Here is an 18,142-nt window from a genome sequence, read left to right on the forward strand (position 1 = left end):
CCTTTAATATGTTCCTCTCCTATCTGCGTTTAAATATCTCAGCTGTTGTATCAGGCTGCTTCATGTGACAGAGCTACTTCAAATGCTCCAAATTATGATGAAAGAGAACAAGGAACATACTTATTTATTTGCTGGAAACCATGAGTGCAGTTTTTTTTTTTTTTTTTTACAGTAAAATGGATAAGTGATGAGGCAACGTACATTATACTGGAGCCTTGTTATTTAAGTTTGTTTTAATATATCTTTGAAAAGAAAATCTATATTTATGCATGCAGTACATTAAACCCCAGTGGAGCTACGCGGTGCCTTTACTGACATGAGGAAAGATAAGAAGTGGGCTACAGATGCCTCTAGTCTTTCTAAGAGCACACATCCTCAGATTTACTTTCAATGTTTAAAGCAGAATAAACATGTTTACAGCTCAGTACAAAATAAGTTTTACACCTGATATCTAGTTTCTTCATATAGTGCCATTTTTGTATATAATTCGCCTATTTAAATTATACCAACCCTTAAAGTTAGGCCAATTTTAGGATGTAGCTGCTTTGAGCAACAGGTGGGTGTTGTCTCTGTTTCACAGGAAGAAACCTTGAGCAGAACCCAGCTCATATGATATGAAGATGTACCCATCTGCTTGAGGCAAGCTGGGTAAAAACACAGAAAAGGAGAGAGAAGAGAGCAGCATCTGTCATAGAAACATATGACCAAAGCGTACATGTAGAATCTAAAAGTGATAAAAGAAGAGGACATAGCAGATGTGTGTTACATGATACTTTGATACTGAGTGTAAAAAAAAAAAAAAAAAAACTGCAGTTTGTCTATCACAGGTGAGTTAGCTGCTATAATGATTGAAGGCTAGATGTTGATGAGACCAGGACCACAGTAGAAACACACAGCGTCAGGCAAGAGACACTCACAAGAAGATGGAGGAGGATGGGGGAGGAGGGTGATATGCTATATAGCAGTAGCATACGAATGCATGGATCTCTAATGAGACTTCTTAGGTGTTCGTTTGTTCCAGTCTCCTTGATGGGTGCCAGTGAGTTTCATTAGTGATAAATTGGATTTGTCCTGTTTCTTTTGTTTCTTTTTATCCATTCTTTATGAGATTTGTCTGTGCTTTGAATCATTATCCCGTTTGAGGAGCAGAGACCTGCAACAGAGACAGACTTTCTGACACTGGGGTTAATGTTGCTCTCCAGAACACCTTGATAACATTCAGATTTTTTTTGTCCCCTGTGACACCTCATGTTAGACGCACAAAGCAACTGCACTGCAGATCTGCCTCCATGTTTCACAGTGGGGAGTCTGTTCTTGTCTTTGAAAGCTTCATTTTTTCTTCTTCTCTGAACACACAGGCCATGTGACTTGATGTGACGAAAAGCTATAATTCTGTTTTATCTGTCCAAAGGACAGCTTCCCAGAAGAAGTGTGGCTAGTCAACATCATTTTGGAAAACTTCCATCAAACTTTTTTATGTTTCACTTTCAAAAGAGGGGATTCCTGGGTCTCCCTCCATGGAGCACAGTTTCACTGCGAGAGCCACACATGTTCAAACACTTCTACTTTCATCTCAGAGGTTTGTATTTGTTTTGCTGTGCAGTCTGTGCTGTCGCTCAGGGGTCAGCCACCATGTAGTCTTTACGATGATCATCCTGGTATTTGTTTCCATCCTCTACTCTTCAGTCAGTGCCCTTCTTTTAATTTTGTTCATGTACAGTGTGGAGCAATGGCCTCAGATAATATAAGTTTGCATGGTCAATACAACTTCATTTTGAGTCTCATAAATCCTTCCGATCAGATTACAATTTAACTGTTTACATGGATGCAAAATAAAACAGTACATCTGATATTATATATACATATATATATAAATATATACACATACACTCATCGGTCACTTTAGGTACACACTGCTAATAATAGGTTGGACCCCTTTTTGCCTTCTGAATGGGCTTAATTCTTTGTAGCATACTTCCAACAAGGTGTTGGAAACATTCCTCAGAGATTTTGGTCCATATTAACATGATAATATCACACAGTTGCTGCAGATTTGTCGGCTGCACGTCTATGATGAGAGTCTCCTGTTCCACCACATCCCAAAGGTGATGGTCTATTGGATTGAGATGTGGTGACTGTGGAGGCCATTGGAGTACAGTGAACTCATTGTCATGTTCAAGAAACCAGTTTGAGATGATATGAGCTTTGTGACATGGTGCATTATCCTGCTGGAAGTAGCCGTCAGAAGATGGTACACTGTGGTCATAAAGGGATGGACATGGTCAGCAACAATACTCAGGTAGGCTGTGGCGTTTAAACCATGTTCAGTTTGTACTAAGGGCCCAAAGTGTGCCAAGAAAATATCCCCCACACCATTACACCACCACCAGCAGCCGGAACTGTTGATACAAGGCAGGATGGATCCATGCTTTCATGTTGTTTATACCAAATTCTGACCCTGCCATCTGAATGTTGGAGCTGAAATCGAGACTCATCAGACCAGGCAACGTTTTTCCAGTCTTTTATTGTCCAGTGTTGGTGAGGTTGTGTGAACTGTAGTCTCAGTTTCCTGTTCTTAGCTGACAGCAGTGGCACCCGGTGTGGTCTTCTGCTGCTGTAGCCTATCTTCTTCAAGGTTGGACGTGTTGTGCGTTCAGAGATGGTATTCTGTATTCCTTGTCCCGGCAGTTTTAGAAAAGCTTTGCAGAGTAAGCAAGAATTTTTTTTCTCTTTTCACAAATTAGTGCAGGAATACTGAACACTAGAGCTTTTATTCCAGCACTTTTAAGGAGGAATGGAGCATTCGGCCACATCTTTACTGTACATGTCCAGGATTGTGCACACAGTGAAACTGTGTTCAGCTGAGGAAAAACAAGCAATTTTCTGTGTATTTCTAATAAAACATCACATTAATCCTCTACACTGGCTTCTCTGTCTGCAAATTCTTGGTGATGTGTCTCTGCTTCTGTCTTCCTTCTGGGGCTTCTTCTACATAAATCATTCTAAAGTTATTTTTGTATGAAAATATCATCAATTTTTCAACATATTTTGTTTCTCGTTAAGCCCGGGGAGAGTGACAACAGCCACAATGGCTCATTAATGGACTTGTTTCTGAAGAGCTTTGTCTGTGGCGAACAGCACAATAAGCCACTACTGAGGTTTTCTTAACACATTGTTGAGTAGTTTCTGTGGTCGAAGCAAAGAACCGTGATGCACTGCCCGACGAGTCTATTAACTCATTTGCCATAAAGTGCCTGCCTGAGTCGAGACATCCATCAACCTTTCTGGAAATTGTGCGGTGAAAAGTGGAATCACAGAGACCGAGAGGAGGAGGCTGCGTTCAGGGCCGAAGGATCACACACGCTTTCTGAAACTAATTCCATACAGTCAGGTTTTAATGTCAGGAGCTTTTCTTTTTTGTTGGTTTTTAAAGGTCACCGAAGCAAATTACAGAGAACCACTGATTTGGTAATGACGCTGAACTTGACTCGTCACACTCGGTGCATTTGTTACTTCCATATCTTAAACACACGCACACGCACAGTTGGAAACACTGTGCACATGTAACACACACATGCTCACACAGCCCCAGGTGTTGAACATGTTGACTTGTGACGCTATTTTAGTCATTGAGCATGATGGTCCCAGCTGTCAGAGGGGCCTCATGGACATTCACACACACACACACATTTACACACAAAGCAGGCAGGCATCCCATCAGCCAGGGGAATAGTGTGATCTCAGATGCGTCTTCTTTTCTCTTCCGCTTTGAAAAGTGATTAAAATATTCTCTGAATGAGCTCCATAGTCTTTTTGTCTTTTAACGTCTCACACTTTTATTATTTCACACGCAGGGGAAATTACAGGAGTGTGGCGGTATAAGGTATCGATTCACACATTTCTTCCTTTGATAATAGAGTTTTTTTTTTAACAAAAGCAAGTCAAAAGGACAAAATAGGAAAACAATGACAACAAGACACTCCGATATCAAGTCTACTGATTTATTTCCATGTTCAGAGTAATTTGTTTTTCTCAAGGGATTTACTAGATCTATTATGTTAGCTGGGATAATATCTGTGGATATCAGTTCGCTGAAATAAGATCACATACACACACACAAATATATCTGCTAAATATTCGTTTAAGACATTTCCTTGACAAAACAGGTAAAAACTGCATTCTGAAGAAGCTCAATTATGGCATTTTAAACTCATTTATTGGAGATCAGAACAGCAAGAGGCGAAATGAAACAGGTGTGAGGTTCATTTACTAGCTAAAATAGCATCGGAGTACATAATACAAAAACCTCATTCAACTGAGGGTTCTCTACAAAAATACATCTAATAACAGCTTCTTCTTCTTTTGTATTCTCTAATATACACTGTTTATCACAATAATAAATAAAAACCTGCGTTCCGGGAGAACGTGAGGTTACAAACTTCAGCTACGAGGAGTGTCGTCACCACAGCTAATAATGCTTTCTTGGAGGAAAAGTTTCGTGACACTTAATAAACTGTATTTACGTCAACGTGGACGCCACGTGTCGCCAACGCACGGGAGAGCAAGTGGCGAGGAAGCAGTCAAAGACCTCTGGGAGAGAGAGATTGCAAGCGAAATATGTAAAGATCACACAGGATGCCTGCTGGAGACAATATATTTTAATTTGGCCACAGATACTGGTGAGAATAAGGATGGTGATCCGCCCACAGTAATTGTAGTAGTTGAATTTTAATGTGTATTTTCTTACTTGTTTGTTATTGCTGCCTGCACCACAATTAATCTACACGGTGTGTGAGATGGAAAAGGTGCTGCCAGAGATACCCCAAAGCTATCGCAACCAGATGTTCCATTTCAGAGAAAACGTCTGAGGAAAACAATGCGTCAGTAAGTGTGGGTGTCACTGTGCTCTTCCCTTGTCGCTGCTTCCACCTACCTACCTAGCATTCACACCTCTGAAAGTCTCAGTGTCACGTGGCAAGATTTATAAAGATGCCGTGCAGTCACATTTTCTTAATTGCGATGGATTTCTCCTTACTTTGCATGGGGCTTTGTCATAACCCTTGAGCTTTAAAGGAAAAATCCACCTGAGGGAGGCTATTCACAGAGAATAAAACGTTTTGAACTTTCAGCATTTGAATGAAAGGATGCGACTGCACTTGAGTTATTTTGCCACGGACCACAGAGTGGAAAATCACCTGTCAAACTGCAACAAGCAGCCAATGAATGACAAGGGGTGGGGGGCGGGGGGCTTTAATCAAAAAATGCTTGTTTTGTGATTGCCTGACAATCAAAGGCTCACATCTTCCCACATTTCATCGCCGCTCTCAGTCTCGGCGGGACCGAGCTCTGCTGAAGTCGAGTGTGTCACAAAGCGTGCTGAATCAATCACTGTGTGTTTTGGCCTAAATGGGTGAGTCACTAAATGTAAAGTTATCCGCCACTTTGGGATATTTTTAGTGCGGCTGCGGCGGAGGGAGATGGCAGAAAATCAACGATCTAAAACGTCAAGTGTAAAGGTCAGACGCTGGAGTGAGTTCATCAGAATCAAAGAGCAGAGGCTTATTTCTAAACTTAACATTTCCTCTTGACGTTCAGCATTAGACATACTGACACGCTGCACAAGAGGCTAGGATACCAATTTACACTCTAATGTCAGCATCAGCTGCTCTTTTATGCAGGTTCAACAAACTAACAGTATGCAGGATCCAACTGTAATATTTATCGTTTGCATTTTTCTGCCAGTTTACAGCAAATCTGTGTAGTTTTGCGTGTGTGTGTGTTTTTTTAAATAATGTTTCTTTTTCAATGAGAAGATTTTCTACCAATCACCTAGGCTGATGCTGAAGTCTGCAGCTCATATGTGTTAAGATACAGAAGCCAAGAAAATGTCCTTTCTAAAGCTTTATTTGCTTTGTGTAAATTCTCATAGTCTGCTTTCTTTCTTTGTACGTTAAACCTAAATGGCTCATCTTTTAGAATTGTAGTCAGCAGTACAATAAAATCATCTGCTCTAATGCAGAGCTTCTGCTGCGTTCACATCATGCCAGAACCAGAACATTTCCTGCTCCATGACTGGCTAGTGAGCACATATCCATTATCTCTGCCCTCTTGTGTTTGCACACCCTGGACATGTCAGCTATTGCTATGCTGGCCTTGTCTACAAAGATGGACACAGTTTTGTTTTGCAAATTGTTGCAGCAGAAGCAAAAGATTTGATCTTTTTTATCCTCTGCGCTGTCTTCTTTCAAACTTCTTTCAAACTCAGATGAACGAAAGTTGGACCAATCAAATCATGCACATCACTTAAGTGCTGTGGAGTTGAATTTGTGGCTCTGATTGGTTTAGCAATTTCTGACATTTTGTGAAAGGCCCTCATGTTCCCCTTTAATATTTCAGTCTATTTACTCCAGCTGCTTACAAGGCTTGTTGCAGCTGACTTAGAGTTTATAAGATAATGACAGGAAGTCGTCTTTTTCCTACTTTTTCCTTTGAGATTTTAAATGAATGTAGTGTTACACTGATATAGCCTGACTCATATAAACATTTCTTGTTTCAGATTAGTTAAGTAATGAAATGTTTGAATTATTCTGCCCTTGAAGCAGCAGAAATATTGTGTTTAATATTAATATCAGCTCTAGGCGGGAAACCCTTGATTGTGTTTCAACCTTTCAGAAATCATAAATTTGGACAGGTTGTCGTCTCTCGGCCGAGAACGTTTCCTAACTGAAGTCAAAGCTCTCATCCTGCATTTATTATCACAGACGGAAGATACGTAACGGTGTAAACAGTTGAATCTGTCCTTTAAAGTAGTAAAAAAAAAAAGAAGGAAATCATTGGTTTAAAAATGCAGAACAGAAGCGTTGACTGATTTGTGCCGAGGGAAACGAGCCCAGCTGTGTATCCCCAGCACGATCCCGCTGGCTGCACACCTGAGGCTCATTTTGAGCAGGATTGCGTCTGATGAAGATAATTAGCTGTCTTTTTTTGTTTTTTTCACATGTGAATCAGTGCCGTGTTTGGGCGGGCTGATGAGGTTGTCAGAGGTTTGGCTTCGAGATAGATAAGTTTAGTTTTTCTACTTAAGTGTTCCTGAAAAATGCATCCCCTTCATTCCACCCTTGCATGCGATGACACTAAAAAGCTGCTTTCATCCAGCGGATAACTTATTCTTTGTAAATAAGAAAATGCACCTTTCACGAATCTTGCCTTCAGAACAACACCTGTAGCGGCAAGACTGCTGGATGTGGAGCAGGGTACAGAGACGGGTGGTGACCCTGCACAGGATGAAATGCTGCCGCCAAGGGATATGGACCAGGGGTGTCCATGAGAGGGATAGGGGAAGAAGCGTAGAACGGGGGAGGAAGATGGGGAGGAGGAGGAGGTGGAGGAGGAGGAGCAGGAGGCGGGTTAAGAGTGAGAGGCGAGAGATGCGGGCTGAAAGAGTGAAGAAGGTGAGGGTAGGAGGTGACGGGGAGGTGTGACGGAGGAGGGAGCAGCGAGAGGTGGTGCTGGACGATGGTGTGATGGAAGGAGAAGGAAGAGGAGGAGGAGGAGGAGAGGGATGGGGGCAGGAGGAGAGGAGCGTGGAGAGGGATGCATGGTGGAGGGAGGTGATGAGGAAAGCAAGGCCTCTTCTCAGGATAGAAATATTCAAAATCTATCTCCTTCCTTCTCTCTTTCTCCTCCTTCTCTTTCTTCCTCACCCACTCCTTCTCCCACTCCTCTTTTAAATGTTTCCTCTCCATCTGTTTCTCCTGCTCCTCCTCCCCCTTCCTCTCCTTCTCCACGCCCCTTTCGTCCGTCCTCTGCGCAGTCGTAACTGCAGCATCTTCGTTTCTGGTGCGACTGTGATCACCAGCATTACCACAGTCATTACAATCAACGACATGATTACTGTCACAACAATCCCACTGACCGCTGTCAACATCAGCGCCGTCACTCTGACGGACACCACAATCAGAGAGGCTGTCTTGTTGCTGGATGTGGCCCAGCGGTTTGGTTTTTCCCTCTTCACCGTGGTCGCTTTTGTTCTTTATTTGGTCGTGGTTCTTTATTTGGTCGTGGAACGTTGCGCTGGCTTTGGAGTCACAGAGGCCGTGAGCTGCTGTGTGCTCGTTTTCCCGTTGACAGCGGTCAGCATGTGTGTCATCAGTGCTACAGGTAAACAAGTCTTTCGTTGAACTCCATGCAGGTTTATCCTTAGCTGAGGGGAGTTCAGCCGCGTGTGCGTGACAGTGATCCTCGTCTTTGTCACGCCGCCGATCGTGTTTGTCATTCTTATTTGAGGGATTGTCGCTGCAGATGGCAGAATCATCATGTCCGTCCTCCTTGTTACACTTTCCATCACCTTGACTCTGGTCGCTCGGCGTGTTGAAGGTGTGACAGTCACCGAACGGTTCCTCTGCCCAGCACTTAACCTCTCCATCACCTCCGGAGGGACTACAGGGAGCCTGGCTGTAGTCATTAGTGTTAGCATCGCTGCTTTCGCTGTCATCACAGCAGCAGTAATGGAGTTTGTCAGTGGTGTTACAGCTGAACGTTCCCTCCCTGTTACTTGAGTCACAACTCAGAGAGTATTTTGTCCTCCAGTTGGTGCTTTTGTTCTCCGGACTGGGCTCAAGAGCGTTGACTGAAAGCAGCCGTTTTTCGCAGCTGTTAAGTTCAGGTGCCTCTGTGAGACCCTGGTTGAGGTCAGAGGTCAAACCAAAGCAAACACTGACAACCTTCCTCGTCTGTCTCCTTCCCCTTTTCCGTTTCTTCCTCGGAGTCGCTGCAGCCTCCGGCGACGCGCTCTTCCTTTTGCCGGTCGTTGCTGCTCCCTTCAACGCTGTCTCCTCTGAAAGCGCTGAACCAGTTAGGCTCGTGTCTGCGCAGGCCGATCTGATTCTCGGTTCTGTTACCGTCTGTTGTGCGGCGCAGCGTGGGGCCGAGCCTAACACTGGATTGATGTGTCCTGCAGGTATTGTTTGTCTTTGACTGCATGCTGTTTCTCTGAAGGGAGCAGGGACAAGGCTAATCGCTGGATCACATGTTGTTTCTCTGCGAGGTTTAGGAATAAGACAAATTTCTGGCTGCCGCGGTGCGTCTCGGCAGGGAAAAGGAACTCCATTAATCGCTAGGTTGCACACGTTTTCTTTAGCATCCTGAGCGCCTCTTATCTCTGTGTTCCTCAGATTCCTTTGCTCCTCATCTCCCTGCCCTTCCTTCATCCCTACATGTGTATTTTTGTGCATCTCTCCCGCCTCTTTGTCGTTCTGAGCAGGGTCGGCTGTAATTGCAGGACAGCGTGGCATCTCTATAACAGACCCAGGGACAGGGCTAATCACCGAGTTACATGCTGCACCCCTGCAGAGGAGCTTTCTGAGCCCCTGGCCCCACCCGGAGACTGATTGCTGGGATTGATGCTGGCTGGCCTCCCTTTTCACCTGCACACACAGCTGGTTACACCGATTACAACGATTCACAGGAAGATTACTTAATAGCTCTCCTCTCTTCCCGTCATTTCTACCTGCCCTCTCTCGCTCCGTCTGATCTCCTCTTATCCTTCTTTCCTCTCCCGTCATCCTCTTTTCTTTCCCTCCTACCAGCCGATGTGCCGCAAGATTACTTAATAGGCCTTTTTCTCTCCTGTCCTCCTTTACAGTGCCCTGTCTTTTCAGCCTCTCTTCTCTCCCTTCAAACATCTGATTCACACAAAGAGTACTTATTATCCTTCGTCCCCTTTCTAAGTTCTTTCTATCTGCGTCTTCTCCTCTTTTCCTTCTCCCCCTCTTTCTCATTCCTCGCCTCACCCCTCCTCTCCTCTTCCTCCTCCTCCTCCTCCCTGTTTTTTGAAGGCCTACCGTCGGTGCATGGTGGCATTCTGCTGAGACGGGAACAAATTTTAAAGCGCTTTCATTGTGGCAGCTGGAGCGATCCAGAACTGCGTCGCTGCTGCTACAATGGGCTACAAGTTCCATAGGATTTCCTGCCTGTCCTCCTTCATCCTCTTCTTCCCTTTCATCTATCTTCACCTCCCTCCCTCTCTCCATATCTTCCTGCCTCTGTTGGCAGTTGGGCTGTTTGATCACAGATGGCTTTATTCTCTCCCTGCCATCTTCTAGCCCTCCTTTCTTTTCTTCGCCCCCTTCCTTGGCCTTGTTATGTGCTCTGAAGTCGTACAGTAGAGGGTTGACGCTGTAGGAGATTGGGGGTGAAGTTTTGGTGTAGCTGACCATCTCCGTTGGCCAGAGGAGAACCCTGCTGCCATCTCGGCTCAGGACTCGATAAAATGGCTCTTTGGGACGACTTGGGGGTGCAGGAGGTGATTCTTTAGGCCACTTTGACTGAGACGAGTTTGATTCTTTGGGCTGTGTTTGACATGAAGACTCATATAAAACAGAATGAGAGCTTTCAGTGTCGTTTGTAGCAGGACAAAGCAGATCCTTAACTTCTTGGAAAGGATTTAATTTTGTGTCATCCACAACCTCATGGATCTCAGCCTTGCTGTCTCTGCAAACTGAATCTGTGCTTACACTGTTAGAAACCTGTCCTGGTGTCCCACTGTTTAAATAATCATGAGTTCCAGTCCCACTTTCGCGGCCGACTCGGGCTCCAGTCCCGTTGTCATTACACACGGAGAGGTGGGCTCCATTCCCACTGGAAACTGAGTCCACAACTCCGATTGCATTGAGATTACATGAAGAAAAGTGGGCTCCAGTCCCAGAGAGTCCCACAGTCCCCTTCTCTGTAGACATAATGACTCCAGCCTCAGAGTTCTGGATTGCACTTTTACTGTCCACACTGCACTGGTTTCCAGTATCCCAGTGATCTATAGTAACAACATCCACGTCTGCAGATTCTGGAGATTTGAGCTGCTGATCTGGGGATTTCTCTCCCAGATTTTTGGCTCTTTCTTGTACCGTGTCCAGCTTCCCTGATGGCCCAGAGCCTTGAATGAACACGGCAGCTGATTGGTGGAGAAGGACACAGCTCCTTTTGGGCAGTGAGAAGGACACGGGACGGACTCTGTTGTTAGTGATGGTGGCAGCGGTGGAGCTGTCACAGATGCTGGTCACAATGGTTTTGTTGAAAATGGAGCCATTAGGTGTGGCATTGCTGGCATTTGTTGGGACGTTATTGGGAGCGCTGGGTTTGTTTAAATAGTGATGAGCCCAAGGGGTCTTGTTAAAGGGGCTGGTTTTGGTAGAGTTGTTATTTCTGTTGTCATTTTTAGATGTAATGGCTGGCAGCGGCTTGTAGCTCACATGCGTCTTGTCGAGGATGCAGGATTCAGCAGCAGCAGTTGTAGCGTTGCTGACATCCATTTGATCATACTCCCACTGTGTGTTGCTCAGGAGTCGGGTTTCCAGTGCAGGGTCCAGGGGAAGGAAGGGCTGGATCAGCGACGTCTGAGGCTCTAGATTGAGGAAAGAGCAATAAGGATTACAGTGGCATTTACATGCAAAAATAACAGGATTATCTTCCTAACCTGACTATAAAGAATGGTGTAAGAAGGGATACATGTACAAGAATGGCATTCATTTTTAAGACTTCCCCTACTGTAAGCTTCTTATGCATTTATTCAGTGTTCTGGCTCCTCACCAATGCTCTTTTGTTGCTTTTAACACGTCTGACTGTGATTTATGGGTGTAGGATGGACTTAAGAAAACCATAAGCACAGAGTTGAATGCGTGTCTCACTTAGAAATGGGATAAAACCTTTGATCTTATTTTTTTTAATAACATGTAATATCCATTTTTGTACAACCTTTACTGAGGACAGCATGCTGTCAGACGTTCATCAGTGTACATCAGTAAGGTGAATGGTTCAGGCTATTATTTCTTGAGTGCAGGTTTTAGGATGACTCATAACTTGGAGAGTAATCCATAATGTGTCGTCCACCTCACAGTACAGACCCTAGTTATTAAATATTTAGTTTTAGAGGTCTTGAAATGAATGAGAAATAAATGTGAAAATGCATTTAGCACTCACAAAGGGCTGATTTCAAATGGAGCTGTCGAACCTTTCAGTATCAACTTTAAAATGAGAAAAGAAAACTTTCTGAAGTATGCAGCAGATGTATTTTCATAAAAGGCAGAAGTGTGACAATTGATTGTTACTTTGAAAACACAAAAAAGCAGCTGCCAAATTCCATATAAAGCACTGTCTAGTGTATTTCTTTAAGTCATCTTTATGTTCTCACCTTGTACTGACGGGACTGAAGGGAGCAGATATCACCTCCTGATTCAGAACAAATTCGCACTGAATGACAAGTTTAACTGGAAAGCGTTTCTCCAAACTCGTTCTTACAACTGCATATTCACAGATAAGCATTTATGTACACTTACACATATGTGTGAATCTGATTTACAGCACTCCCACAAAAATGTCTCCCTGCAGAAAGCTTCACTTCAGATGAAGTGTTGATTCAATTTCACAGTCATTTTGGAGAATATGACAGAGGAAAAAAACAATCTAGCAATCAAGTGCAGTTTTTTTTTGTATGTCTTAATTTGAAAAGTAATTCACCACAAATTAAAGTAGTGTCGTACTCTTGTTAGGAGATGGAGGGCAAAGTTTTGGTGAAGCTGTCATCTCGGTTCAGGACTAGTCAGTAAAGATCTTTAGGACGTCTTGGGGGAACAGAAGATGATAATTCTGGTCACCTTGACTGGAAACTGTTTGATTCTTTGGGCTGTGTTTGACATGTGGAGTCTCCAGCTTTATTTTAAACAGTTTTTAGTCTCATTTGTATCAGGACAGGAGTTTGGCTCAGTTTTCTTTAACACAGTTTGAAAAGTAATTTACCACAAGTCACAGCAGTGAAATTAAAATGGTATTTTAGAAGAAGTGGCCTTTAATTCCAAGGTTCGTTTTAGGAGATAGAGGGCAAAGTTTTAGACTGACCATCTGGGGACTGAACAAAAGGGATCTTTGGGATGACTTAAGTTCACAGACACTGATTCTTTAGGCCACTTTGACTGGAAACTGGTCTGTTTCTGGTGTTTTAAGTGAGACCGAAGGAGAATTTGAAAAGAAACTTCTCACAAACTAAAGTAGAAATAATGAAATAAAACATGGTATAGTTGTAAAAGTGGCATTTAATCACAGGGTTTGGTTCGGCCTAGCTCCACATGTCAAAGTGTTATACTTATACTAAAGCAGCAGAGACTCCAGTAGAGCATGGTTACATGGTATGATGCTCTTTAAATCTACAGTTTTCACAAAGGTCAGCGCTGTCAAGATAGTTTGCTGTCAGTCAACAGCAGGAATTTTATTACAGCAGTTCTGCTGATCGCTGCAGTTTCACTTATATCAATTGTTTTGGATTTGAAATTCTGCTGTTACAAATGCTACTTCTACTCAGACCCTAAAGCAATATTTCATTCAGTGTATAATTGCCCAGAACAAGTAGCCGTTGTTATGTTGTGCACCACTTCTTCCCCAAACTATAACCTTTTCTTTGTGTGTGCATTTTTGCATCTTGTGCACATATTTCAGAGCTGTTCATTTTATTGCACAAACGCTTGCTGCTGAGAAAGAGTTTTCTGCAGCACGCCACACTCTGCCCAATCCCTGGATATCCAGTGTGATCATCCTCATCACCAAAACCAAACACACACTCAGAAACTATTCAAAAAGCAGAGTACATGGGTTTTAAGAGGAAAGGAGCTTTTACTTGTTGCCAGAGAGGAGCTGTTGGGACGGAGATCAGCCCAGTTCTGCACAAAGTTTGGTTGGCTCTGACTTGCTGGGTCGACTGCCACGGTGGTGGACCGGAACATGGGCCCAGAACCTGGAGCACTGTGGAGAGAAGAAGAGAGGAGGATAGGAAACGTTAAAAGAAGTAGAAAGCAAGAGGGAAGAGGATAACAGGACAGAAATCAATAGGAGAAGAGAGGTGGAGCCAAGGCAATGAAAGGAAGAAGGGATGAGTGAGAGGAGAGGAGAAAACAGGAAGAAGGAAAAGGAGGAAAGGGAAAGGGTTGAAGCAAGAAAGGGGAGGATGAGAAAGGAGAGAAAGTGGGGTGGACCTAGAATATATAAAAGAGGAAAGAAAGGAAATAAAAGGAGTAGACAGGAGAAAAAGAAAGGCAAAAAGGATGAAAAGTTAAGAGGAAGAAATTACAGAAAAGGAGCAATGTGGAGGAGAAAGGAATAAAGTCAGAGGGGACAGGACGAAAGGAAGAGGAGGAAACAGAATCATACGAAGAAGAAGAAACGAGAAAATGTGCAAAGAAAACAAGGAGATAAGAGGCGAGGTGGACAAGAGGAGAGTAGAGCTGAAATCCAGCTGAAAATCAATTTGACCACGCTTTTCCTCTTTCTCTCTTTGTGCCAGGAGCTAAACTGCATTGTTGTAAATCTGAAAATGACGACGACAACCGATACTGATACACGACTTTGTTTCTGTGCAGCGAGTGGGTTCCTCAGAACACCGTGATTGGACAAAAACACTTCAAACGTGCTGAAAATCCCCATTAAGCACGACAAGATGCATTTAGCTGGTTGCTGTGCCAACACTCATAGTAACCAAGGAGCTCGTTAGCGATCTGTCTTCACTGATTTATTTTTACTCATGTACAATCCTGAGAAACAAACAAAAAAAAAACCATGTCAGTCAGTTCAAGTTGTGATTCAGTTGAAAACTTTCATGCCTGGATTCATAACTCGATGATGTTTGATCGTGTCTTCGGGGACTATTTTCTGGCAGAGGCTTGGGCTGTCTTTGCGTGGGCGTTGTCAGGTTGTGACTTATAACTTTGAGCTCAAATTGTGCATTCATGTGCTATTGTATTTGGATTTAGAGTAACCAGTTTCTATTTGTGGTAGCCCGCCAGATGAACCGTCATCAGTGAGACGCAGCCAAGTGCACACGCACGCCTGTTTCTGGACCTTTACGTTTCTTTAACGTTTGTCGTACAGAATTTCTCTTTTTTCTTTTTTTTTTTAAGACAAGCTCAACGTGAGATGAACAATGTTTGGCAGCCCACTTGAAAGTCCCTGATGTCAGAGCTTTCCACCAGCACACAGATTTCTCTCACAGCTGTAACAGGAGCAGAGACAAACACAAACGTGATCCTATAACAGATTACACACTAGTCTTTTTTCCAATAATTTTCAGTTTCAGTTTTTGTGGTCTTTTAGTGGTCATTTAAAGTCTCTTTGAGGTAATGTTGTTCATCTTTGTCATCATTTTTCGTTTGTTAAATTAGTCTCCGTGGCTATTGTTAGTCTTTATCCATTATTTTACAACTCCTTGAGTTTTTGTGTCTGTTGTCTGTTTGTATTCTGTTGTGTTGGCCATTTCATAATTTGTCATCATCTTGAGCTCCTTTTTGTTAATAATTTTAGTTGCAGTTTAGTGTTGGTCATTGTATGTTTTTAGTGGTTTTAGCATCTATTCTGCATCTTTGCATCATCTATTCGTGGACATTTTGTGTCTATATGTGGTCAGTTTTATTCTTTTGAGAGAGTTTTTGTGTTCATTTTGTATGTCTTTGTCTTTACTCTTTTAGTTGTTTAAAGCGTGTTGGTGGCCGTTCTGTCTTCTTGCGGTCGTTTTGCATCTCTTTGTTTTCATCTTGTCTGTTCGTCATCACGGTTTTGTTTATGATATCGCATATTGTTTCAGTTACATACGTGTTTCTTTGCCATTCTATTTTGTTCATTTTTATTTAATTATTGATTATTTAACCATCTTGTAGTGATTTAATTGTCCGTTTTGTGTGTTTACATTGTATTTTTTCTCTATATTTTTTATAATATTTTTATACCTTGTTTTGTTTTGTGTGCGTTCATTAGATTTAGATTCTCAATAAGGAATGTATTCCATCGCTCATTTGAACATGTGACACGTCTCAGAGAACAAAGAGCATTTCCATATGAATTACACATGTGATTTCCCTGCTGTGAGATCACATCAAATCCGAAGTGGAGTGGAGACTCTAGCTGCTATAAGTGATTTTCCTTATGTCCAGATACACATTACTTGTGTGTCTACACTTCCAGAAGATACAAAGCTACATTAGCATTCATTTGAAGTTGTGTTTCTGGTGATATAATGAATGTGAGTCTCACAAAACTCCTTTATGTTCCCCAGCTCCTGTTTGATCCTAAGTGAGTAGTGTACAGAGGCCATAAAGTCAACATAATAAAGGAGCTAAGATTATCACTATTACATAGCCGAGTCAGCTGGTGAGTCTTAAGGTTTGTCATTACAAGCAATGCCTCACATTTAATACAGCCTTAATGTAAACACGTCAAATGTCATCGTTTCAATGTTAGAGAAGCTGGTTTGTTGCATAAGATGTAAATGTAAGATGTGCTTGTTGCAGCAGGAGCAAAACAAAAAGGTTTAAAACAAACTAAACAGACGGGATGGACGCTACTCACCTTTCTCCTGTCCTCCTCTCTTCATGCTGATGGAGTCTCCTCAGGACTCTCTCCTCTCGCCTCTCCTCCCTGCGCCTCCTCTGCCTCCTGCAGGACAGCGCTCTGTAAAACTCCCTCTGTTTCAGCTCCTTCAGGCGCTGGAGGACAAACACAGTTGTTCCCATTAGTAATACTGGTAGTAGTAGCAGAGGTGATAGTACTGGCTGTGAGGAAGAAGAGATGTCAGCGTGTATCCCTGTGACTCAGAACAGCAGCCTGTCCTTTGTCCTACTCTGAGGCCAACGTTTTGGACCAAAATCTCTTATCTGCTAAGACTCAGTGTCTTGACATTGAAGGTGAATCATAGTTATGTGGAGTTAATAATCTAAGAAAAGGGCGCAAAGAGTTATCTATATATCTTCGGGCACCCAAAGTCATTTTGCAGCGGTGAGCCACGGAAACTTTACTCGTCGCGCTGTTACCAACCACCCGAACACCTGCTCAATGAGCTAGAGGTTAGCATGGTTAGCATGGTTAGCATGCATGCCTGGCCTCACTGTAACATAGAAAGTGAGTAACGGCAGTAAACGGTACGTTTGGCTTGACGTTTTGTCTGAGTGAGACGAGTCATGCACTTTGTAACCAAAGATATAAAACGTGATAAGATGATGCTAATGGTTCGGAGTTGCTAGCTTGCGTGCTAAAGTGGTGCTAACACTACATACATACATTTTGCCTTACTGTTGCATGTTCTAATATTTGTGGTGCAAGTTTGAAAATAAATGTGTTTGAACTGCCAAACATGACTACCTTTTTATTTTAGTAAAGTTTATTTTCCAAGTATTTTTTGTAGGATTATATAATAATTATATTGACACCTTTTAAGTGTTATGGGGGTAACACTTGTGTAGTTAAGAAATAGTCCTCTGAGAGTTAATTGCTAACACTACATAAAAGTGTTAAAAAAAAACACTGGTTGGTGTTAGGCAGTGTTAAATTTAATTACAAGAAGAGTCAAATTTACACTGAGTTAGTGTAAAGGTACCAACACTCGCAAAAGTGTTAAATTAACACTGAGGTGTGGACCCATACAGACACTTTAAAAGTGTTAAAATCAACTCTTACAGTGTTAATTTGAGTATGCTGATTTTACTGTGTGATGAATTACAGTTATAAAAAGAAGATTTTTTATGTGGAGTCTTCTGATCCACAATAGTGACGTCATGAAAAGGATTAGTAGAAAAGACACCGTCACACCACTGCATAAATAAGAAAGAAGAAGCATTTTGTCTTTAGACAGTCTGTTGGAGCTCTGTCTGCTCTTTGTGAACAATCAGAACTGCTCAGGGTAGCAGCTCTCATCAGGCCGCAGACCGCAACCTGGACAACAGACGTTGTTGAACTCTGACCCCTCCCTGCTCCAGAATCACACTGATGCTCTGTCAGTTTGCCTCTCTGTAACTTGACTGCACGTAGCACTTCAGTGCCGAGTGCTTTGTCAGTCAGTGACCGTCACGGCGTTTGCAATTTGCACGCGTTGTGTTTTTATGACCTGTGTGTTTTGTCCATGCTGTTGCGTTCTGCGCCTTTTAATTGCCCATCAAGGACAAATGAAGCGTTTTTGAATTGAATTGATTTGATGGTTTGATGGTTTCACCCTGCGTTCAGAGAGCAGGGAGTGTTTCTCAGTCCTAAATATTCCAGACAAAAAATAGCTTGATTAAAGAGCCTGATATTTGCGGATTTAAAAAAAAAAAAAAAAAAAAACTTGTAATATAGCAGACGA

At 42.7% G+C, this 18,142-nt stretch overlaps 1 protein-coding gene across 1 annotated transcript in view; it reads right to left on the bottom strand.

Moving 5' to 3' along the window:
* Window positions 1-3,987: 3,987 nt before the first annotated feature.
* The window catches only part of LOC125019114, a 65,026-nt gene continuing 50,871 nt past the window's right edge, over window positions 3,988-18,142 (bottom strand). The window contains exons 3-5 of the mRNA XM_047603625.1: window positions 16,378-16,514; window positions 13,661-13,785; window positions 3,988-11,398 (exon numbers count right to left, since the gene is read on the bottom strand). Of these exons, the coding sequence (XP_047459581.1) occupies window positions 7,209-11,398; window positions 13,661-13,785; window positions 16,378-16,514 (4,452 nt within the window). The 3' untranslated portion in view covers window positions 3,988-7,208. The remainder of the gene's footprint in view (window positions 11,399-13,660; window positions 13,786-16,377; window positions 16,515-18,142) is intronic.

Source organism: Mugil cephalus, chromosome 13, assembly GCF_022458985.1.
Source record: "Mugil cephalus isolate CIBA_MC_2020 chromosome 13, CIBA_Mcephalus_1.1, whole genome shotgun sequence".
NCBI classification, from domain to species: Eukaryota; Metazoa; Chordata; class Actinopteri; order Mugiliformes; family Mugilidae; genus Mugil; species Mugil cephalus.